The sequence below is a fragment of the Pleurodeles waltl genome, chromosome 6 (genome assembly GCF_031143425.1).
Source record: "Pleurodeles waltl isolate 20211129_DDA chromosome 6, aPleWal1.hap1.20221129, whole genome shotgun sequence".
In the NCBI taxonomy this organism is placed as follows: Eukaryota; Metazoa; Chordata; class Amphibia; order Caudata; family Salamandridae; genus Pleurodeles; species Pleurodeles waltl.
This window is the reverse complement of record NC_090445.1, coordinates 362,487,133-362,512,996: the sequence shown is the minus strand read 5'-3', so window position 1 is coordinate 362,512,996 and position 25,864 is coordinate 362,487,133. Positions and strand designations below refer to the sequence as shown.

Here is a 25,864-nt window from a genome sequence, read left to right as displayed (position 1 = left end):
GAAAATAGGGTCTGCTCTTATTTGACACTGCAGATGGACACAGCTAATTTAGTTTTGGGAGGATAGTCAGCATGAAACTCATCCACAGTACAGAAGCTGCACTAACTTGCTGCTTACCTGCTAAGAGGACGTGGCCCAATATTCAAGAAATATATTGATGTTCATTCATCCAACCGACACACATACTCCTTAACTCAATACATAAACACACTTGGCTACCAAGCCACAGCTGTCTAGATTTGATGTGCCATCTTTTCTGGCCTATTGGGCATCAGTTCAGTACCCCTGCAGCAGGCTTGGAGGCTTCCCAGAGAGCACAGTATTGAAGACCAGGTATGCATGAAGAGCTACCAGAGGGAAGTGAGAGTAGCAGGGACCAAAAGAGGCCGTTGGGCACAGGCTATGTGTGCAGTTTCCGGGGTACACTATTTTCATAGCCATCGACAGAGGATCTAGGCATTCCATATCCTTGTTTCTTTCAAAGGAGGCTCTCTAACTGTATCCCACCCTCCTATTTTGTTTTCTGTGCAGGGTGAAGCATCTCATCCTCGTGGATCCATGGGGCTTCCCTGTGCTGCCAACAGATCCAAATGAGATCCGGTCCCCGCCCAGGTGGGTCAAAGCAGTGGCAGCAGTACTGGCACGATCCAACCCGCTGGCAGTTCTAAGAGTAGCTGGCCCCTGGGGTGAGTCATATCTGTATCTTTCTGTGTTTTGCTCTACCACAGTGCTTGTGAGTGAAGCCACTGCCTTCAGTAGTGCTGCTTTGCTTCTCAATAGGTACCTGTAGTATGCGCTTACTTTGCACACTTACTCTTTGTAAGCTTTTATGTACTTTTGGTGATGTCTCTTTCTTCACCGCGACTTAGCATTTCCCAGGTACACACCACCAGTCCAAGGACATGTGCAGCCATTCATTGCTTTACTCCTTATGTCCGTACATGTCTTGTTTCCATGCATCCTGTCATGTTCTATATTTTGTTTTGCATGCAAGTAAAGACTAATCATGTCTCTGTACAGGACCTGGACTCGTGCAGAAATTCCGGCCGGATTTTAAACGGAAGTTTGCGGAGTTATTCGAAGATGACACAATATCTGAGTACATCTACCACTGCAATGCACAAACACCAAGGTGAGGACCTACCGTGGCTTAAGATCGATTGTACCTGGAGGGAACTTGGGCAAATACATCTTAACTCTGTGTAATATTATTCAGTTTTCATTTGGCTTCTGTGTACGGGAGAACAGGTTAAATGTAAAGAAAAACATTTAGGAAAATACACAACTGAATACATCTGAAATACCCTCTAGATAACAGGAATATACACAATCGTGCTCCATTGCTCAACGTTAGGGGCATCATTTGGTATTGTAGTAATGCTAATTTTTTTTAATGTGTGGTTTGGGAGGATCCATGGGAAAAATGGAAACTAAGCTAGACCGTAAATGAAAGAACAGACGAAGACAGACTGGCTTAATTGCATCATCATAAATAGCATTTCAGGTCTGGCTTCAATCAGCTTTGATTTTGGTGTACTTCATGTGACCGCACAACATTCACATTCACATACACATATTAAACATACACACATAATTCCGAAAAGATCTCTGATTCAGCCCTCATTAGCCACTGGCTTATATGGGGGAGCCCCTTCAGAATGGATTGGTAGCCGGTCACATTTCAGGCCAGCCCAGAGCATTTCACAGAAGTTTACATTTACTGTCTTTTCTTTGGGTGGGTGTGACTTGTGGAAAAATAGTTAATGTCCATCAGCATCCCTGATGTTGTAACATTATCTGCTTATCAAGCGCTTTAATGGGACAGAAGGCAGAAAACCTCCAAGCAATGACTGTAGGTGGTCATGCCCAAGCTGCTGTGATTGTTGCTCCTGAGAGCAAAAGGAGCAAGGCATGTGGTCCCCTTTGATGCTGTATTCCACTAGGCCTGTACTTGTGTCATGGTCCTCTGCTGCTAGGAGTGGAGCATCAGAGAGTGAAAGGAGCAAGGCACATGCCCCCGCCATGCACGTTTTTTTCCGTCATATATTTTACTGCAAATATTATATTGACATCAGTGATGTTATCAAAGATATCATGAGTGCCGTAATTTGTGGGGTAATTACCAGTGCATGGTGAGGGCTGAGACATAGTTACCTTAGGGCAACTAACTCTAACTATAACTGGTGAACTTCTATAGTTTTGTATGGTTAAAATGTGAGCCTAACTATAACGTCCCTGTAACATTTGTTTTTTTAAGTGAATTTCTAATTAAAAAAAAAAAAATCTATTTCTTAACTATAACACCCCTGTAACCTTACATGTTTTCAGTGAATTTCTATGTTTTTTTTTTTTAACGCAAAGTAATTTTTATTAATATATGTTTATCCATCCACTGCCGCACACGGTCTCTAGCCATGCACAGTGGCGGTTGGTTGCAGGGCCTGGACTGTTGCCAGACCCTGCATCTAACCCCCCCTAAATCAACCAACCCCACACTGAGCACAGCCTTTGCCCCCCCCCCCCCCGCACTCCAGCTGATTTAGGCTCCGAGGATCCAGAGAAATGAGCACAGACACACATACACTTGAACCCTCAACATTCAGTGTACGGGTCTGAGACCTTAACCCCAGGTGGTTAAAAAGCAGCTCCCTGCTTGTGGGAGCAATGTTTTCATCCGTTTCCCTGCACACATATCCGCGTGCGGGCCCTTTCAATATATATTCTGCCCTGGGAAGGCGCTGGCCCCGGAGGCTTTGGGAGAGGTGGGGGCTGTGTGATCGGGTGGCCCCTCAGCATTCAAAATTTCAATGCCCCTGGCCCACCTGGGGCTTCATTTCAAAAAACATTTTTCACCAGATCCACGGATCCGCTGCGTCTACATTAAAAAGCAGCCGTCTGCTTGCGGGAGCAATGTTTTAATCTGTTTTCCTGCACACATATTTGCATGCAGGGAAACAGATAAAAACTCAGCTTTCTGCAAGCAGGGGTCATTATTGGCTCCAAGATGGGGGCTGCATGGCCCCCTCCAACATTTCAGTTAGCCCCAGGGAGGTGGTGGTCCCCGGGGTCTGAAATATACCCCATATCTTATTTAAATTTAGCCCCAGGGAGGTGGCGGTACTCTGGGCTGCGGGATGGGGGGGTCGGATGGCCCCTGCATTTAATTCTATCTTAGCCCCCGGGGAGGTGGCGCTCCTTGGGGCGGCACCCCTGTGTTTCACTAAATATTCTGCCCTGTGGAGGTGGCAGTTCCTAGGGCTGCAGGGGGCTCGGACGGCACACATTCATTTAAAATTTCAATTCCCCAGGGACCTGGCCCACTCGAGGGCTTCATAAAAATCCTTGCTTGTTTTGTTTATTTTTTGGGGGGGAATTTTCACATAAGTGGATCTTCTGCTACTTGCGGCATAAATTCAAAGCACAGAATGCTTTTTTGCCTGGGGCAGGGGTCCGTCTGTGATCCCAGCACCAGAGCTAAGGGGTCAGGTTATCCATACTGTGACACCTTTTCTTTTTTTTTTTTTTCTTTTTTTTAATCTTCTTTTCTGGAGTCCAAAGATGGCTGCCAACACTTCCTGGTTGAAGTATTGGCAGTCAGTCAGAGCTCTGCATTTCCCTGCATGGGCTTGTTATTATTTCTGAATCCTTTGCACCTCTACATATATTTCTTTTTCTTTTAATATCTCAAAAACTACTGAACAGACTTACACAAAATAACAAAAAGCACTCTTTCAGGACTAATATCTACCTTTCTGCCAAATTTGGTGTAATTCCATCCAGCGGTTTGGGCTGTAGTCGTGTCTAATATCCCCATGGGAATTATAATAGGAAACACACTTTTTTTGACACCTCAACCCCATTTTCTCTGCCCCCACTTAATGGATCACCCCAAAACTTCCAATGTACAACAAGATTCTCGGGAACACTTTATTTGGAAAATTTCATGAAGATTCATCAAATGGCGCCAAAGATATAGGCAAGTTTAAAAAAAAAAAAAATGCTTTTTCAGTGGAAAAATGGTCCTAACTGTAACTACCTACTGGCAACTACCAGTAGGTAATATATATATTTTCAATTCCGTTGCAGAGTGTAACTGATATTTTTAACATCAATCTGTGACAGAACTGAAAGTATTGTAGCAGTATGGTCCTGCCGCGTGAGTCTCGTGCTACCACACGCCAAATTGTCAGAGAACGCGTGGACCAGTTGGAGGTGTGTGTGTATATATATATATATATATATATATATATATATATATATATATCCTACTGGCAGTGGTAGTTATAGGTAGGACCAAGTTTCCATAGGATAAGCGTTTTTTGGTTTGCTTATAGTTTTGGTGCCGTTTGATGAATCTTCATGAAACTTTCAAAAAAATTTTGCCCTACTTTGTCTGGTTCTTCATGGAAAGTTTCGGGTGCCAAGAAAAACGGGTCAAAAAGTGTGTGATTCCCATATTATTTCCCATAGATATACAGCCCTAACCACTGAATAGAATTACACCAAATTTGGCAGAAAGGTAGATCTTGGTCCAGAAAGAGAACTTCTCATAATGTGGAGTAAATCCCTTCAGTAGTTTTGGAGTTATTAAAGAAAAGAAATATAGACGTTTAGGGGTGCGGATCGTTTGCAGATCCACCTGTGGTTGATACGGGGATCCGAGGAAAAGGCAGGGTCGAGATTGGCTGCTTGAAACTTTAGAAGAAATTTGCGTCTGCCATTTTGTTTCTCACATCAGACCCAAGAGAGGAAAAACAATAGAAAACTGACATAAGGGTTTAGGATACAGGTATTCTGATCTCATAGCAGAGATGAAGGCCAATTCAATCCACTGCGGCACTCACCGCATCCCCCGTGTAAGATCGTGAAGAATCCTCAGATCCAAAAAGACAATGAAAAAAAACCACACACACACCAGAATCCGCTGGGCACAGCCAGAGGCGGTGAGCAGTTTGGTTATATTTAGGGGTGGGGGGAAGGGGGGTTGGCAACATGGCCTTGGTACAGACCAGCGGTGGAGGTTGTATTAACATACAGTAATTAGGTATTACTTTGCATTAAAAAAAAAAGAAATTTGCTGAAAAAAACAAAGGTTACAGGGACGTTATAGTTTTACATTTTACTCATACAAAACCATAGAAATTCAGCAGTTATACTTATCTGAAGAAACTATAACTCATGCTGTTATATAACTTTAGGCCACAAGTTATAATTTCTTAACATAAGTATAACTGTAACTGCTGAATTTCTGTGGTTTTGTAGGGGTAAAATGTCAGCTTAACTACACCGTCCCTGTAACCTTTGCTTTTTTCAGTGTGGAAAAAAAAATATATGTGTATATATATATGTGTGTGTGTATATATATATATATATATGTATAATATTAAAGGTACATAGCTGTGGAGTTTAGAATAGTAATTCCTTGGTCCTTCTGTGCATTTACTTTCAATATTTTGTCCCTCCTCAATATTGTAACTTTATTCTGTCCCATCGATTTTCGGGCTTTGAAATTGCCAGCCACAAATACAGTACTGCACCTGACCCAGCATACACCCCAATTCTTACCCGAACTGGTTTCATAAGGCTATGCAAAAATAACATTTGCGACTAATAGTTTTGCATTTGTTTTTATTCTCCGGATGTCCAGTTTGCTCAAACATTGGTGCTTTGCCTGTTAAATTGTCATTATCCTCAGGGAGGCAGTACTGCTCATTGGAAATAAAGATGCAGGTTGATTGTATCATTCATTGTACATTGAAGTTATAATGACACATATCGTAACAATATTGTAGTTGTACTTCTAAATGGACAGATAGCTGTCCCTAAATGGTAGCTAATATCAGTATCTGCTAACTTGAAACTACTCCCATGAAGCTCTTCAGTTTTGCTACTGTTGTACATGGGCCAACTGATACACCTCTGTGCTCCTCAGATAGTAAAAAAGAGCATGCAGGGGATTTTGTTACAGCAGTGGAGGGGGGTAAAGGAGTGGGAGCACGTTTCATATTTGTGCACAAAGGACTGCACCTGCAGCCCAGAGGAGACTGCAAACGTGCAAGAGTCAAGCCACAAGTGTGCAATTGTCTGCCAGCTTTTCTCTGACTTCTCCTCATATCTTCTTGTGGTGTGCCAGTGTGTGCTTTGTGCTGCCAGTCATTAGTTAATGAACCTGAAGCCTCTGCACAGCCAGATGGTTCCAGTAGTGACTTACAATCAAAAAAAACAACTGCGCCATAAAACCCCCAGACATGTTTCTCTGTATAGAGTTGAACTGATCCCCAAGCACACTCTGGTTCATATTAATATAGATTTTTTGAGTGGTGCTTCATACCTCACCTTTGAGGCACTGGAGATGCTTTTGGTACAGTAAAACGGTAGTCTCAGATAGGTTAGATCTACACTTCATTAAATACTAAAAGAAGCATTGAGAAACCCTGGAGATCTTGTGCACCTCTCGATTTAATGGTCGAAATAATGGAAACAGCCTTCGTGCATGCCTTTGTTTGCATGTGTTAGCATATCAAACCCAGAACGATTGGTTTTTCCAGTGCTTGTTAAACTCTGGGTCTGTGTTTTCCTTTGTTTCGTGAAGGTTTCTGTTTCTACACGTTCCAAGGTGTTCTTGCGTGGCTGGAGGGATGCCATGTTACAGCTATACAAAACACACAAAACTTTGGATACAAACTGGAAAACACGTTGCTTCTCTGCCCTTTTTTGCGTACTTAAAGATTGTCACGGCGCTGAGACCGACTTGTCAAATGTACAGGACCATAGGAAAATACTCATGCAAATGCGTTGTGTGGGGAGTTCACGAAGAGCACTATATCATGACGAGGTAATAGTCCGTTCTCAGAATCCAGCAACCCTTCTAATCACTTGTTGACTGTATCTTTACCTTTGACCCTTTACAGGGCTCCACTGTTTTGGCTATGTTTGGCGCTTTACAAATACGGCATAGAATGACTGAAACTAAAGTTAGGTTAAAAGTAACAATAATAGCATTTTCCTGTAGAGTCTAGTAAGGCTGTGCAGCCCGTTTGCAAGTGCTCTCAATGTGACAGATACCTCACGGTAGATACCGTGATTGATGCGCCACCATCTGCTCATGACTTTGCTGTTTTGGTTAAGTGGAATTTCCTGGTTTTAGATCGAACCGCACACCATTTGTCTGTCGTATTATAAGAATGATTTGTTTGTCAGAAATCAGTTTAGTTTTTAGGCATAACATCACATTGCCATCTCTTTTTGTGTATTTTACCAATGGAAGGATGTCAGCTCATCAGACTTATCCCGAACAAAATATCCGGAAACTTCCCTGCACGCGCAAGTCATATGCATGCTCATTTGGCAGTTGCTAATAACGTGACATTGCTCCTTGTCGGTTCGACTCCAGGCATCCCCGCCTCGTGGTTTTCTGTGTGCCGGGTATCTGGTTTGTTCCCATGTAGGGCTGAGCAGTTGACAGTGTTCATTTTATTAATTTTTTAATTAACCGAAAATATGCTGAACTTTCGCTGATACAGTGAAATGTATGCATTTTCTGCTGCAAATAGGATTTCAGAGCTAGACACAACTACCTATCAAACGTATGAGGAGTCTCTTTATTGGAGGTCATGGTGCCTATAGGCAGCCCTGGACAGTGATGGTTCGGGCAGTAACTAACTGTCTTTATTCTTTGACAGATCTTCAAAAAATATGCCAACTTCCTATCCTCCTTGTACCGAATTGGTGCTTTTACAAACCAGTCACATATTACACTCCCCAGTGTGCAGGACCTATTACCCAGGTGTTTCTCACTGATGTTTGTGCAAATGAAACCTAGTGTCAAAACCAAGATATGCTTCCATTCAGATCCCCAGATCATTTTTTGTACAAATACACACCAACAGTCAATTTTATTGTTTTTCACTATTTATTATTCACTGTGGACAGTGATGAGTGATTTTTTTTGTTTGTTTCGCCCTTCTGTGTTCAGTTCATTGCATCATTAATTACGTCACTATAAATGTTCTTCATTTGGGTAGAAAAATGAATCCTTAAAGAACCAGTGTTACTTTTATATACGTGTTGGCCCAGGTTCCTACTAGGCGTATTGGATTGCCTTTGTTCTTATTTTATTTTTTTCCCAAACAACCATTCCTTAGCCCTAGCATGCATATGTGTGTTTTTTGCCTAATGAAATTGGGGGAAGAATGTCTAGTTTTCCTTTGGACCCATTTCCCACTTGTCATGTCACTGACACTGCTCTCAAAGATGTTGATCCCACACAACACTTGGGACCTAAGATCTATTGACTGAAAGAGTTAATCAGTGTTCACCATGAGCATAGTGCCACTACAAGAGCTGCTCCTCGTTGGTTTACCAAATTCACTTATTTTTTGCCAATGTTTTTAATTAGTTGGCTTGCTGGAGTGATTTGCTCTCATGGGCAAGAAGGTGAGTGGCAGTTTGGCTCCGATTTACAGATAAGTGTAGGTTTGCTTACCCGTATTTTCCCTTTTTTCTCCAACAGTGGGGAGACAGCCTTCAAGACCATGATGGAGAGGTTTGGCTGGGCTAAGCGACCCATGATGAACCGTATCAATCAGATCCCAAAGCACTTGCCAATTGCGTTTGTCTATGGAGCTGAGACTTGGATTGATCAGACCACAGGCGATAAAGTCAAGCAGCAGAGGCCAGAGTCCAATGTCAATATTGTGGTAGGTCTGAAGGGAGTCAAAAAGACATAGTGAGGGGGAAATGGGGTTTGGGGTGAGAAGATAAAACGTTTAAAAATACACTAATTTTCATCTGAATTGTAACTGGTACAACATAGGGTTGCATGTTTATTTTTACGATAAAGGCGTTCTGCAGCATAGAGATGTTAGATATTTATATAATTCATGTGCATCTGTCAACTAGAGAGTTAATCAAAAATCATTATCTAACATGTAACATTTTGGGATGCTCTGTAGAGCCCTGCCTATAACTGAAACTGCACACTTTCTCCAGACAATCTTTTATTGGTTAGGTTTGGTATTAAATGTCTGGTTAACATAACATGTATTTTGTAAAGTGCACATTCACCCCTAGAGGTTTTGTGGTGTTGTATTACAGTTGTGTTTTTTTTTTTTTGTCATCCGTCTCCTTGATACCCCTTCTAGTTGGAGGGAGGATGCGTTTCTGACAGGACCTACCTGGTGTTTTGGCTTAAGGGGCTAACATGAAATAAAGAACCTACCTGAGTGGCTCAGTCCTCTTGTATGAAGACCCTGCCCTCTAACCTCAATACCTGCCAGTGAGATCAAAGGTACTGAGGAATGTGAGATCAAAGGTACTGAGAAATTTGGCAGCGCCTAGTCTGTGTACGAGCTCATCAGCTTGAGGGATGGGGTGAGCTTCTATCTTCGTGACAGAGTTGAGATCCTGATTGTCCATGCAGAACCTAAGTTCTGGCTTGGCACTGGGAGCGGCAGCCTTGGGAACCAGCACCACTGGGCTGGACCATGGACTGCTGGACTTCTCAATCACCCCAAGAGCCAGCATCTTGGCAACTTCCTCCTTGATGCTAGTCCTCACTTTGTCTGACGATCTGTAAATTTTGTTCTTTACACAGTGGATGTCTCCCGTATCAACATCATGGACACAGTGTGTGAGCCCAGGGGCGAGGGAAAACAGGGAGGAGTAACTGGTAGCAGTCCCCTCTCTGATCCAGGGTCAGGGAGTCAGAGAGATTGACACCCTTCACTGACCCATCACCTTCCTTGGCAGAGAGGAGGTCGGGGAGAGGTTCACCTTTCTCCTCCACACCCTCATCTGTCACCAGAAGCGTGCTGTCCTCAGTCCTCTAAAAATGAGGCTTTAGTCGGTTCACATGGAGCACTCTTAAGGGGTTCCTAGGGGACTGGAGGTCCACTAAGTATGAGGCCTCCCCCTTACGGTCTGTGATTTCAAATCGGCCAGTCCAGCGGCCCTGGAGAGCTCTAGGCTCTACTGGCTCCATTAACCAAACCTTGTCTTCAGGCTGAAACTCCACCAGGGTGGCCTTCTGGTCATACCAGCATTTCATAACCTCTTGACTGGCCTCAAGGTTGCTCTTTGACTTTTTCTAGATGCGTTGCATCTGGTTGCGGACAGCTAGCATGTAGCTAACCACATCCTGAGGGGGTGCCTTGGGTGCTTTCTTCCACCCCTCTTTTAAGGGTCCCCTGACATGGTACCCATAGAGAACCTCAAAGGGAGTGAACCCTACCCCCCTTCTGGGGTACCTCTCTGTAAGCAAAGAGAAGGCATGGTAAGATGGCGTTCCACTTATGCCTCATGGCCTCAAGGAGGTCTGTGATCATGCCTTTCACGATCTTGTTGAATCTCTCCACAGGACCTTTGGATTTAGGATGTTAGGGTGTGGTGAACTTAGAGGTCACCCCACACACACATCCCACATGGACTTCATGTATGTCAGACACAATCTCCTTTGGGAATCTCCCACAGGTAAATATCCTCATCAGAGTTCTGTTCACCACTGGTGCAGTCGCCATCCTCAATGGGATTGTCTCTGGGTAGCGGGTGGAATGGTCCACGAAAACCAGAATAAACCTGTTGCCTGGGACAGTTTTGGGGTCCAATGGACCAATGACGTCAATGCCCACCCTTTCAAAGGGGATGCCAATGACGCGGAGTGGGATCAGGGGGGCCTTGAGCCTTTTCCCTGTCTTCCCACTGGCCTGGCAGGTAGGACAGGACCTACAGAATGCATCTGAGGATGTCTACATTCGGGGCCAATAAAAGTGGGTGCCAGGCCTGGCAGAGACCTTGTCTTGCCCTAAAAGCCCTGCCAGGGGGATGTCGTGAGCCAGAACCAGTAGGAAGGCCCAGTAACACTGGGGGACCACCAGCACACTTGCTGCCCTAGCCTCCGGTACCTTAGACTCACTGTAGAGGAGATCATTCTCCGAATATATAAGGTGATCGCCAGAGGCTTCACCTGCTGCTTGATTTGAGGCCTGTTTCCTCAAACCTTCTTCAAGTGTGGGCACTCCTTCTGCACTTTGCAGAATTCTTCCCTGCTGGGCCCACCTTCAACTTGCCACTCAGGTCACCTAGGGCAGCAATGTCTTCCCCGGTTGGCTCAGAAGCCTCCTCCTCAGGAGCCCCGTCAACCACCGCAGGAACTTCTGGTACCGGTTTCCCACACTCCTTGCTCCTCTCCTTGGCAGCTGTCAGGCCATTCTTCCAGGCTCCAGATGCCCTTAACTTCCCTCCCGGGCAGCTATGGACCTTATAGGTATACAGACCCACTCAGGCAATCCCAACATTTCCAAGTGAGACCTTAGCTCTACTTCCTTCCAAGTAGTGTGGTCAAGGTCGTTACCTAACAGACAATCGACAGTTGTGGCAGGACTCACAGGTACTTTTAGAGCACCAGAGACCCCCTCCCTCCCAACTCAAAGGGAAACAGCAGGGCAGCAGTCCTTCACAGCAAATCAGTCTAGATGAGTCCTTTGGGCAGCCAGGCAGTCCCTCTTGATAGGTTACAGGTTCAGATCCAGAAGTGTCTGAGTTGGTGGGGTCAGAGACCCAGCTTATATACCACAAAGTGCCTTTGAAGTGAGGGGAAACTATAAAGAGAGGTTTTGAAGTGCACAAGATCCCCTTTCAGTTCCATCCTGTCTGCCAGGGTCCCAAGTGGTTTGGCAGTCCATTGTGTGAGGGCAGGCCACTAGTCTTTGAAATGTAAGTGTGAAGCCCTCCACCCTCCTAGCCCAAGAAGACCCATTCAGTATGCAGATGAGTGCAGATGTGATTGAGTATCCTGTGTTTGTGGTTGTTTGGGTGAAATGCACAAGGGAGCTAGCAACCAGCCCAGCCCAGATGTGGATTGGAGACAGGCTGTAAGGCACAGATGGATTTTAAGTGTAGAGAAATGCTCACTTTCTAAAAGTGGCATTTCTAAAGTAGTAATATAAAATCCCACCTCACCAATAAGCAGGATTTTCTATTACCGTTCTGGCCAGACTAAATATGACCTGGATATCCCTTTCTGATCAGAATTGACCACTCAAACAATATATGAGGGTATTCCTAATGCTATCTTATGAAAGGGGCAGGCCTCACAGTAGGGGCAAACAAATTTAGGAGTTTTCCACTACTAGGACATATAAAACACACATGTACATGTCCTGCCTTTTACCTACATAGCACCCTGCCCTACGGGTGACTTATATGTAGAAAATGGTGAATTTAAGGCTTGGCAAGTACTATTAAATGGCAGTGAAACTTCACACACATGCCTTGTGATGGCAGGCCTGAGACATGGTTAAGGGGCTACTTATGTCAGTGCTGGAGGCCCACTAGTAGCATTTTATTTACAGGCCCTACAAGTGAATCAAATATGCCAGTTGGGAATGAACCAGCGTTACCATGTCTAAGGGAGAGAGCATATGCACTTTAGCACTGGTTAGCAGTGGTAAAGTATGCAGAGTCCTAAAACCATCAAAACAGTGTCAGAACAGTGGAGGGAGGCACGCAAAAAGTTGGGAGATGACTACCCTAAGGCTGTCAGGTCTAACACTTACATATAGTGCAACAAAAACACAACTACAATACATCATTCTGGGGTGCACTCATGCAATTGAAACCACATCAACTTAATCAAGGTGTATCGATTGTCTAGAACCTACAGAAGCCCGTAAAAACAAACTTACATAAAACAAGTTTCATCATAATGCAGTTGTAGTAAAAGGAGCAGTGACTGAGTGCAATGTGTTAATTATCTAGACTTAATTAAAGGCATTAAGAACATTTTAGAATATTTCCGATTAAAAACTGCAGAAGAAAATATAATGTAGCATTGACTGGTAAAGCTTATTATTCCATGGGCATGCAAGCGATTGAAGGTGTTTTGAAAGCCTATCGGGAAGCAGAGTAAGTATTTTATTTTTATTGAACATTTCCATCTTCCTCTCCCAGCAAATAAATAATTACTAAGAGTGTTAACATGATTGACTAACAAATAGGTCGAGATAGGTGTTTTCAAGGTTTCGGCACTTAACCTTTTCTCCTGAGCATAGGTTAGCAATAATGATTTAACTTGCTTCCTGTCCAACGTAGCATATCTTTTGGTATTGGTAAATTCCTGGGGTAGGCCAGTAGATTCCAGAGATTTTTTTTTTTTTTAACAAATACTAACCAAGGAATGTTAAGGTCTTTATTGCAGGTTAAAAAGTATTTGTTATATCTCTTGTTAGTAACACCTCCTAATTTTTCCAAATCAAAAGCCATAACAACGGAGGGCAAATTTGAACAATGCCATTTACATAGCTTAGTTCCAACTCACTATGACAAATAGAATGTGGAGCGAGGGACAGATAGAAGTTTTCGGCAGAAACAATTTCCTCCAATTGTATTGCTGAGTGGTCCCCAATGCTGTAGAGTCCTGCCTATAAGTGGCAAATGATAAGCATTGCATGAAGTAGATATTTAACATAAGAGCAAACACTTGACCCACCCTCTGGAGGGGATGAGAGGCTAAACAATGAGTTCTCTGGCCAACTATATATTGGTGCCCATGACCAGGTGGAACTAAACCTCCCACCCCTCCCAGGGAAGAAAATGTATTAGTATTGGAAAGGTGATTTGTTCCTACGAAGATACTTGTTAATGGGCTACGCTTTGGGATTTAGAATAATTAGTCACCAGATGACTGGACCAGTGATTGCAGTGCTCTGGACATGCGTGCCAATAAAACTCCATCATCTGCATACATCAAAATTGGGCAAGGGGTACCAAGCTGAAGGGAGTTATAAACTAAGAAGATGCGTCCCAGTGTATTATCCTGAGCTTAAGGACAATGATATGGAGACATTGTTACAAGGACAGCTCTCTAGAGACAATGCTCTATAGAAAGTAGGAAGAGGTATGAAATCTCATTTTGAGTAAGCAAAACTCTGAAATGAGCATGGCTTGTTAGACAATGATACATTCAATAGTGACTTAAGGAGAGGTATTGGTGAATGTGCGATTTGATCAATCAAATAAGTTGATTGGGCACAAGATAGTCAATGCCTTTTGAAGGGTCCTGTGTGTTTTGCACATATTTCATGGTACTCAGCACAGAGTGACCTGAAGAGATGGCACATCTTCTGCAAGTTCTCTGTGTCAAGGAGGTGGACAAAGGTTTGGTGACAATGTGCAGCACAAATTAAATGTGGAGTATCCTCTCCAATGCAAGTCAGTCAGTGCTCGAAGAAGAGGATGTGGTGATTGGGGTATAGCAGCACTAATTTCTCAATAGAGATGTCTTGAATTCCAGAACTGGGTGACAGAGTGAAGGTACTGGCAATGTAGACTTTGACATCATGAAGGAGGATAGTAAGCCTATGTTTAATTGTGACAGGTCTGGTGATGTTGAGAAAAGACTACTCAAGGCATCCTGGTTATGTTAAAAACAGAAGTAAGACTATCACCAAAGACACCGAAGATAGAAATAAGACTGTTGTTTGAGAGTATACTGCATTCTGATGGTAGTTTGAACATCTCCTGATTGGCATTCGTCCAATTGCAATGTGAAATCATGACATCCAATTAGTCAGCGGGGCTCCTTGGTATTCATTATGTTCACATTTTTCTTTCTGTTTTTGTTAAAAAATATGCTTTGGTTCACACCATCTGGTGGGGCTCACTAGGCTGGGGAACTGTTTGGTTGATTCCTACGTATTTGACATCTGCTATATACATCTTATTTTTAATGCATGTTGGGTTAGTAACTTTCTGTGTAAGTTGACTTAATGTTGTTTGGGAATTGCAGTTTGTTAATGGTTGTGGTGTTCTGAATGCTTAGTACTGCAAGGCAGGTTTTAAAGCTTAAATTGTAACTCGTCTAACCTGTAGATTGTTGTGTGAGTACCGTGTGAACATTTACTTTCAACTCCATATGAAGTTTAGTTATCAGTTTGGGAAAGAGAATATAGTACCCATCTGCATGTTAGTTGTGTAGATACATGCTGCTTTGTGTATGTCCAAGAGTCACGAATATGGGGAAGAGTAGTACCACATTGCAAGAGATGCAAATGTAGTACATGTGTGTTGGTACAAACTGGGGAAAAAGTGGTACCATGTTGCTAGTGGATGTAAGTTGGAGTACCTCATGGTATGCAGATTTGGAGAAGAGTAGAGTAGGTTGTATGTGGGAAGTAACCAATGGTATGCAAAGTTGGGAAAGTGTAGTACCCTGTCATCAGAAGCTGCAAGGGAGTACCCCATGGATGCGATGTGAGAGAAGAGACGAGAAGTACCTTGTTGCTAGAGATTGCAAGAGGGAATTACCCCTCTTAGTGAAAATGTGGGAAAGGGTACTACTATGGCGAAGTTTGAGACTATCAGTCTCAATACACAGAGTGTGCTCTGGTACTAATCTTTCTGTAAGAATAGGAAAATTTGGCAGATGCGTGGTACTGCAGTGTTTGTATTTGTCTTCTGGTGTGTGTTATGTATTTTTGCATGTAAAGGTGTTGCTCAAAGTTGTTTGAATGGTAACATCTCTATTGTGCTGTAGGTAAGTACTTCTTTACCTGCTGACATGGTGTGGTATTAATGATTGTATTGATGGCTTCTGTTTGATTGTTGTGTTGTCAATAATTTCAGTATGCAACTACTGGAGGCTGTAATTGTGTTCGCAAGACATCTTGACCTGTTTGGGTGCAGATTAAGTACTTTATTCAGCCTGGTTCTTGGTTTTTATGGTCTGGTCAGCTACTGTAACTGGGTGTTAAGCATGCTGCAGTGCTGGACGCACTTTTGTGTAAGTGTGTGGTGGAGTGTGTTGTCCTTCTGAGGTTGTGTGTGTTGCTTTTGGAAGATGGAGAAAGTGTGAGAATTGTTATGTCTGTGTCCCCTGCGTAGTTCAGTAAACTGAGGTGAATGTGGGGATATTGTGATGCAAAGTGCTGTGTTGAAGTCTGATCGAGGGAGTTTTGAATCTAGGTGATGTATAGTTAAACATTCCTTTTTTGGGTTGTTTGCCTTGAATGTGTAGATTTAAGGATTATGGGGAAACTCATTGAAGGAAGTTGGTGGGTTCTGTGCTGTGGTTGTTAGTTGACTGAGTGTCTGTAACTACATGGCTTGTGTGCAGTATGTATTGTGTCATAGTGAGTGTGCAGATGTGGTGGTGTGACTCTGTCTGAGGAGTTTGCAAGAGGTGCACATCTTGGACTGTTGTGTAATTGTAGTCACAAAACAGTTGATGTCTTATTTGTTTGACATGGGGTGTGGAGAGCCTTATGCCTTGACAAATTGCAGAGGTACTGTGACTGCTGTTTGTTGTCTTTGTGTGTGTGCATGGATTTTGCAGAATGTAGTAGGTTGTGGCTGGATGGAAATGTAGGATAGACATCTTTGAGATTGAGTGATTGCAAATGGTTGATTCAATACTTTATGTGCAAGGGAATGGCTGTTCTTTGTAAGAAGTGAAGTGTGGTATAACCCGTGTGTCCCTATTCCCTGTGTATCTAAGTTGGTGTCTGGAAGACTGAAAGCTGAAAGTGAATGATGTGATCAAATGTTGGTGTTTTGTGTGAAGTGAAAGCTTGGAGATGGGAACAGTTGGAGGCAGGATGGAGCCCTAAAAAGACCTACCTAGTGGTGGTGAACTTAAGGGACTAAAATGAAATAAAGAACAACCTCCTTCCTGAGTGTCTACTTCCTGCCTTCTAACCTCAGTATTTTGGCGCAAGGTGTTAAGGACATGTGCACAAATGGAGCAAAACTCTGGTGGCAGTTGAGAGCCATTTTGGATAGTGAGAAGGCTCATCTTGAGAAGGACAGGAACTGTGTGAACATAAAGGACTAGCTTGGGGGAACCCACCTTTAAATCCACAGGCAGGTGGGTATCAGCACAGGATGCTGGGCAGCAGGAGCCCAGGGAGGAGGGTGAGTAAAGTGTGGCAAGGGCAAAGGACTATCTGAGGGGAGTTAGAAACTAAGATAACGTGTCCCAGTGTACTGTCCTGACCTTAAGGACAGTGATATGGAGTTAGTGTTACAACGACAGCGCAGTGGAGACCATGCTCTGGAGACAGTGAGAAGGTGCAGGAAATCCCATTTACAGTAAGCAAAACTCTGAAAATGAGACACGGACTTTCAGGCAGTAATACATTCAACAGTGACTTAAGAAGGAGTGTTGGTCACTATGCCCCAAATGAGCCCTGACAGGACCTGCTGTGACTGTAGCATAAGGGCCTAGCATGGAATAAACAACCTAATTCTTTCCTGAGTGAATCCAGGCTCTTTTATGAAGACCCTGCCCTCTAATGTCAACAATGAGGCAGGCAGGTGAAGCAGCAAACAAAAGACATGTTTGAGCAACTCTGGCACCCTGACAGTGGTTCAGGAACACAGCAGTGTTTTGGAAACTGAGTGATAATGATAACTGGGGAATGTGCCATGAGGCTATCCTGAAAATTCTTATTTCTCTGTAGTAGGAATTTGTTTAAGCAGGAAAAGGGCCGAAACTCAACCTCAAAGTGAGTTAATCAACTCCTAAAGTGGCTAAACATTCTTTGCCTTTTCTGAAGATGCATTTCTTGAGTCTCATGAACCAATGTGAAAAAAAATTGTTTTTAGTTTGGGTTGATTCTCTATCAGTGATATGAAAACAGAATGAATAGAGCTCAAAATCAGTTTATTCGTTCTGAGATTACCACCCAACGGTGCAGGAAAAGAAACAATGCTGTAATGTAGGGGGGAAGGCTAGAGAAATGGTGGGGTGGTGACCCCAAGAAATGCTTTGATTTTTCATTTCATCCATCATATTTTTACATGCATTAATGTATAATCAAAGGTACCATTGGTTGAGGAGAGAGGTTTACATTGAAATGCCTAAAATGTTCTGGCTGCTCTTCGGTTAAAAGTATTGGCTCTGCGGGCATTCTTGTACTTGACAGGTAGTCGGGCACCAGTAGATGTGATGCAAACAGTGAATGTTCAAGTCTGGAAAATACAGTGCAACTCTTTCTTGTAAATCTTTAAACAGCCCTGTGTTGGTGTGAGACAAACGTAATTGTTAATTTGATGCACCAGACACCTAATAACAGCCATTCATTTAATCTGAGAAGAATATATGGATTAAATTGGAAAACACCACAACAATGCATTACACAACGTTTACGAGCGATGTATTCCCTTTAACTCTCCAAAGAGGTTGAAAGGCCTCCTGGTGCTTGGGAGTTCGGAAGAGGTTATTGCTGCAGTCAGGAGTAAACACATTGAAGAGTCACAATCTCCAGGAATATTACAAATGGAAACTCGACCAAGATTTGTAAAAACAACATTTTTGTTTTACATTTATTTGATGAAAAAGGTAAGTGACTAACACGTGTTCAATCATCTGTTTGCAACAGTTTGGGTTCAGGTCTCCCTCTACCACTGAATCACAGAGTTCATTAGAAGAAAGAGTCTTACCACAAGTGTATAGATTCTCATTGTTGAGACTTGTTCCATTCCGACCATTGTTGTCAGAGCTTATCTGGCTGTTGGTGGAATTTTTGCTCTTCATCATATATCTGACCTTGATGTGCCTTCCAAAATTGATCATGAGTAAAACTGGCTAACTGTGTCGAAGATCTCACATGAGTAACAAAATAACAAGGAGGCCTCTACGTGTTTAATGCAAGAAAAGCTCTAACACTGATTGATCAGAGTAGGGGCTCAAAATCAGTTTTATAGCTTTTGGAACAATGGTGTTGTGTAAAAGCTATGTGAAATCTATCTGAGATGGATTCTGTAATGTATTAAAACTTGCTGCTTATTGGCCAACAGTATTGCTGTAAAATCTAAAGACGCATGTGAGTGTAGACGACCAGAGCTGCATTCTTAAATGCTACTTTATTCAATTTAATCAAAGCAAATCATAAAAGTACATAAGAACAATCAGACATTTCATTAGACTTTAAAAGATAAACTGTAAAATTGGGCCTTCAGAATCAATACATCTTAAGAATTTGAATTATTATACTTTTTTTTTTCAGTGATTTGCAAAAGCGTCTTTTTTCTGTTTATTGCTTTTTATGTAAACAACAAAGAAGAATATCAGGTACATATCCAAATATAATCGCCTAGTTACACGCTTAGTTCGTATTTCTTGTCCGAATACATTTTACACATCATTAGACCTGTGTAGTGAACTAATAATTCTTGAACAAACTGTTGGATATTGTATCTGTATAATTTAAACCAATGAGATATACCAAGATAAAGAAGAAAGGAAAATAAATCAAACCAACAAACATTGCTCAGTGAGTTACTCATTCCAATAAAGGGGAGCACTCCATCTATAATAAATAATGTATGAAAATGCTTGTGCTAGAAGACCAGGCACGAAGGATTAATGGATAGTAGACAGGAGAGGTAATCAGTAGAAATGAGGGTTGGGAAAAAGAGTAGAGAGGGAACTGCCACAATATGTACAGACCCAGTGTGGTATGTTCTGTGTATTCCATGATGTTTGGCATGCGTATTACTTGTTTATTTTGGGGAATTAGAGTGATTGTCCGTAAAGCGTCCTTTGATCTGTCACATTATCTAGGTAAATTGGGTATGTCGATCTTGGTTGCCCACATCAGCTCCCAAAACAGACACATCCATGTTGGGAAGATAGTAGTATATAGTTGTACACACTGTAAGAGCTCGCTAAACGCACATAGAGCACCCACGTCCTCCTGCGTCTCGTACCCTCTTGCATATAATGAAAACATCTGGCTACTAGTTTCTCAAGGGGGACGCATATCATCCTTCATTTCCAGTTTGACAATGAAAGTGTTCCATATGTCTTTTCCCTTGATCATAATTCCTTTTTCCTGGAGTGAGTGTAGCACCTGCACTTTAGCTCGCGCCCAGTGTAACAATTCCGTCTGCCATTGGTGCATGGATGGAACGCTTGGTGCCTTCCAATACATTGCTATAAGCCTCTTGAACAAGACATACGCTAAGTCTACACATCTGTCTGCCTGTATACTACCCCTGGATCTTTGACAGATCCCCAACAGACAGGACTCAGGCGTGGGAGACAAGGGGACGCCCAGCCATTCGGCAACCTGTGACGTTATATCATGCCATCTTCTCAATGTTGGCAAGCATTCCCAGGTCATATGAAAAAAAAGTGGCGTCTGAAGCACCACATCTAGGGCAATCCTGTGATGCCTGAGGAAACATGCTAGGAAGCCTTTGCGGAGACAGATATGTTTGGTGTATATAATTGAATTGTGCATATCTCATTCTAGGGATACGGAATACCTCCTGTATCAACGACAGTGCTTCGCCCCATGCTTGTTGTGATAATGGTGTTGCCAGGACTGCGTCCCATCTTCTCTTGGCCTGATCCTGAGCTTGTTCTGGGCGGGTCAAAAGAGTCTTGAATATCTTGGATATACTAGTGGCTGTTTCTAGATCATTTATTAGGTCATGGAGAATACGGGCCATCAGGGGTTCAGTGTCTCCACATTTCCATGTGGATCGTATTCTCTGTCGCAGTGCGCCATATGTTATAAATTGACCTTGTCCCAGATCGTAAGAACCAGACAGTGCCTCATAGGACACCAAGTGCCCCTCCACATAAACGTCTCCTACCGATTGTATACCTTTTATGTGCCAAACTGTTAAACCCAGTCGTCCTGCAATCTTCTCTACAGTGGGAATAGCCAACAAAAGTATCCGAGGAGAATATAGGGGAGTCTTATTACCAACAAGCACAAAACGGTGCCATACCCAATGGGCAACTTTTAATAATACATTGTGCACATTTCGCGAATTATCGTTGGCCAATAGCCAGCGTAATATATTAGTATGTCCCAGGCAAGTATTTACCATCTGAGTCTCTGCGCTAGTGGGGTTACTCAGCCATTGTAACACCCATTTTAGTTGCGGAGCAGCATAATATAATTCAAATTGAGGTACACCCATCCCGCCCAATTCTAGTGTCTAGTATAAATTTGTGAATGCAACCCATCTGCGGCCTTGCCCCACACTAGGTCAGACAACAGACTAGACAAAGTTTTTAAAAAAGCACTGAGAAGAATCAGTGGGAGGTGAAAGCGGGAGCGAGCACCAGAAGGATAAGGAACCTCTAACAGATCTAATCACACGTCCCAAGTTGCCTTCCCTGATGTCCGTCTGGGTGTGGAATATATTCACGCCCAAGTACTTGAATGTAGTATAACACCATGTAAGATCACAAGCCAAAGGTTCCGTGCAAAGAGATTCCGGAACCACACACTTCTGGAATAAGCAGGACTTTGTCCAATTCACCTTTAATCCAGAAAGGTCGCCAAACCAGTTCAGCAGATTAAGCAAGCCCGATAAGGACTCATTATAATTACGTAGAAACATTAGAGTGTCGTCTGCGTACAGTGATACTATACGGTGTGTATGGCCGTCCAGTACACCCCATTCGGTGGCCCTGGTTCGCAGCAGTACCACTAGTGGTTCAGTCGCCTGAGCGAACAGTATTGGCAATAATGGGCAACCCTGTCTTGTGCCCCTACCTATTGTAAATCTATTGGATCGTGTTTCGCCTGTTTTGACTCTCGCTAATGGTTGGTAGTACAGGACCTCCACCCATCCAATGAATGTCTTACCGAACCCCATTTGGTTTAATGTTTCCAGCAGAAAAGGCCATCCCAGAGTGTCAAATGCTTTGTCAATGTCTAATGACACTGCAACCCTCGTATATTCTCTTTCTGGAGTTTCTGCCACCAATCTTAAGAGGCCCCGTATGTTAATGAAAGTGTTACGGCCAGGTATAAAACCCGATTGATCTGGATGCACCAGATCCGTCATCAAAGGGAGCAATCGGTTAGCCAGCACTTTTCCTAGTAATGTACAATCTACGTTCTGTAGTGAAGCAGTCGATCTGACCTAACATCTAGTGGATCATGTCCTGATTTGGGTAAAACCGTTATGATTGCCTCTCGCTGGGACTCTGGTAGATGTCCTAATTCAAAGGCCTCCATCAGTACTGCCAGGTATGGCACCAATGTCTGCTCCTAAAAGATGCAGTAGTACTCTGCTGGCAGGCCATCATTGCCAGCTGTCCTGCCATGAGCCATCTGGCGCAGGGTCCGCTGGACTTCTTCAAGATTTATCGTATCTTCCAAAGTCTGTACCTGCGTCTCCGTGAGTCTCGTCAACGGGAGCCCCGCAAAGAACTCTTCGAATTGTTCTAATGTGGGGGTAGGTTGGGACCTATACAGTACACTGTAGTAATCTTTGAAAGCGTCATTAATCTCCACCTGAGTATTGACTATGATCCCCGTGTCCAATCGAATGGCCCCTATGGGTGTACGACGCTGTTTTTACCTTTCAGTAACAATGCTAACAGTCTCCCTGAGCGGTCCCCTTCTGCGTGCATGCAAGCTATATGGTGCCGATAATCGTAATGTCGTAGTCTTAAGATCTGCTTCGTTCCATTGGGTGCGTAATTGCGCAAGAGCTTCGTCCGTCAACCTACCCTCTGTGATTCCACATTCCGCTTCACGCAGCTCATGTTCATATTTCTGGAGATCGAGCGTCAAAGTACGTCGCACACCTCCTGCCGATGATATACATATTCCCCTTATCACCACCATGTGTGCGTCCCACTCGATGGCGCGAGTAGATGAGTTATTTCCGTTAAGTGTAAAATAGGATGTTATCTGGTCACCTAATTCCTTACGAAACTGGGGGGTCTAATAATGCTCTTGGTTGAAGGCGCCAGGTTGGGATACACATGTGCGGTCTACCCCAAAGAATATTTGCTATTAGGGGTCATTGATCTGATATAACCTGTGCCATATATGTGGCACTCTTGAATTTGTGTAACAGTCCTGGAGAACTAAGTATTAAATCTATGCTGGTATATAAACAATGTACAGGGGAGTAAAATGAATACTCTCTATCATGTGGATGTAAATGTCTCCAAACATCTTCCAGGCTACTGTCTGTCATCCATGATTGCAATGTTTGGGAAATCTTACAAACAAGAGCATCTGTTAGTGGGGGGTGAGATCTATCCTTATCCACATGTGGAACACAATTTAAATCCCCTCCCCATATGCTTGGTAGGGTAGGATCCCTTGTCGAACGTGTAGTAGTAGACAACAGGAATTCGCCTTGTCGAACATTTGGGGCATACAGTCCTACTATCACCAGCTGGTCCCCGTCTAGCAGGCCCTCTAATTTAACGTATCGCCCTGCTTTGTCTATTACACTGCATGTTACTGTATAGGGGACCCCCCGGGCAATCCATATCATAACTCCCCTGGCATATGTGGATGTCCCTGTGCCATATACTGATCCGGACCTTCTTGACTCAATTGTTTTAAGGTCTGCCAAAATGAGATGCGTTTCTTGTAATATTGCAGTGTGTATATGGTGGCGTTTTAGGTATGAATGTATCCTATTTCTTTTAGCTACACTCGCCATGGCCTTAACATTGTATGTGGCCATCATTTATATGTATTCGAAAGTATCATATTACATAAGCCATTACGTCTCTGTCATCCACAGCCCAGGTGGACAGGGGTTTTACCATCTCACAATCCCCAATTCCCTCCCATCTCCTCCACAGAGCAATAAAGAAAACATTAAAGAGAAAACAAAATATACAAATCATTACTCGAAAATGAATTGGAAATAAAATAAAAACATATAACTAAAAAAAAATCTTACTGGGCAGAGCCCAACTTGTAACATAGTGGCACAACCGGTGCCTAAATGACCATCCGTTCCAACTAGTTCCATTCGGGGACCCATTCGGGTTTTGGGGGCGTGAATAGTGTATTGTGTGGACCACTGGCTATGACCCGCTTCAGCCAACATACAGGCCTGTACGACCCCGGAAGGACCTGTGTCAACTTAATTTGTAGATGCTCTAATGCCGCTTTGAGTAAGATCTCTGTTGTCAATAAAGTTTTCAGTCATATCTATTACTGAGCTGATCCTCTTATTATTTCTTTGGAACGATTGTGGACGGCTACTTCTACTTTCCCATGCACTTGTTTCCACAGCCAACCATGTGAGCCAAGCACCCTAGCGAGTAAGCTTATAGGTCATCCGCTGCACGCGGAGTGAGGTCCGGGCCTAACTGCAGAGTTGAGGGGGTGAACTCGACTGCTGTGTAATGAGCCAGATTCTGCTGGGTCAGATCTGCAGCGGGAGATTGATGTCGGGCTTGCCAGTAAGCTGATTTATTTCACAGCGTGCGCCTGTACACTTGCAGCTTGTAATTTAGATGGGCGCGCCGCTGCTCCCCCCTTTTTTTTCCCTACGGTATCAAGGTGCAATCCACTCCTCTTGTGCCACATCCTCCTAAGTTGATGCAACCAGGCCCTTTGCATGTAGCCATGTCCAAGCATCTTCTGGAGTCGGGAAAATAAGGGATTTATCTCCATTCACTACACGAAGGCAGGCAGGAAAGAGGAGTGAGTAAATTATATTATTTTCTCTGAGCAGCTGTTTGACCTTTATGAAAGATGCACACTTACATTGAACTCCACCTGTGTAGTCTGGGTAAGCCGTGATGTTGCAGTTTTCCATTCTCACGGGACCTGATGATCTAAAATATTGAAGGACCTGGTCTCTATCACAGTAATTAAGAGACCGCGCGATCAAGGGATGGGGGGGGGGGGGGGGTGGGTGTGTCCCAGGGTTCGGTGGTCCCAGGGTTCGGTGGTCTGCCCGGGATTCTGTGTGTTCTCTCCACAACCAGTGTTGTGGAAATATCTTGTTCCTTCATTATGTCTTTCAGCTATCTTTCCCAAAAAATCTCAACTTTAGATGTTTCTGCTTTTTCCAGAATTCCCATAAATCTTACATTATTGTGCCGGGAACGGCTTTCTGCATCCTCCGCCCTGCACTGCAGTTGTGTTATTTCTTCTTCCATCCAGTGAATTTTACTTTTCATATTGGCAATATCTGGTTGAACTGTGTTGAGCACCAATTCTGTGCCATCCACCCTGTCCTTCAATTTGCAGTGGTCCGCGTGGAGCAATGTGACCTCCAGCGCCACCGACTCTATTTTCCCGTCAAGTGATGTTTTAGTGTCCAACACTGCTTGCAGTAATTTATCAAACTGTTGGGAATGAGTGCGTAATGTTTCCCCAACCTGTAGTAAAGTTGTACACTGCGCAACTGGCATGCTCGCGGCAGAAGACGTACTGTCTTCTGCAGTGCTGCCCACTTTAGTTGATTTGGGTTTAACCATGGTGACTACCGATAACAATATTCACGGACTCCGCAAGCCCCTTTACAAAGCTATTGAAGTTTTCTGAGATCAAAGATTTATTGCGCACACCGCGAATGTGTTAGATAGTTCTGGTGTTGCATATTATGCAGTTGGTGCTGATCATCATGTGTCGCTCTGCAATGGGCGACTACGATTTAGCCCAGGGCTTATGGCAAGTTTTTATAAGAGCAGGTGGCGAGATGCATTTATAGTGGACGCGCTGTGTTCTACTGGAGGACCCGATATCTTCTCATGGACAAAGGGATCAGAGCCGCAAAGTCCAGGGCCCTGCTATCAAACGACTGTCTTGGGAGGGCATCCCCGGCACAGCACTCCAAATAATCTGTCAAGTACTCGTGCAGGGGGTCTACACGTCTTTTTGTTTTCCTGGGCGCCCTTAAAGCACAGCTTCTTCCAGTTTCTTTGACACTGGAGCAAGGAGGATTGCTGCTGCAGGAGTAGTTCACTGATATGAGGCTCCATTTTTATTAAAATTGCAGGGCCTCCCCAACCAAAGGGGGGAGAACAGGCAGCAAATTCTAAGATGCCCCCCCCCCCTCCAGTTTAGTCGGGCCCAGTAGCGTTGCTCCACTCACCAATCGGACCTTCGAGGGTCCACTAAGATGCCGA

General features: G+C 43.6%; 1 protein-coding gene across 6 annotated transcripts in view; it reads left to right on the top strand.

Annotated features, from left to right (window-relative positions):
• Positions 1-25,864, top strand: part of ABHD4 (abhydrolase domain containing 4, N-acyl phospholipase B) — a 164,992-nt gene that overhangs the window by 133,060 nt on the left and 6,068 nt on the right. For all 6 annotated transcript variants that reach the window (XM_069238256.1, XM_069238255.1, XM_069238253.1 and 3 more), the window contains 3 exons: positions 532-686; positions 1,021-1,132; positions 8,513-8,699. In XM_069238256.1, coding sequence (XP_069094357.1) covers positions 532-686; positions 1,021-1,132; positions 8,513-8,699 — 454 coding nt within the window. The remainder of the gene's footprint in view (positions 1-531; positions 687-1,020; positions 1,133-8,512; positions 8,700-25,864) is intronic.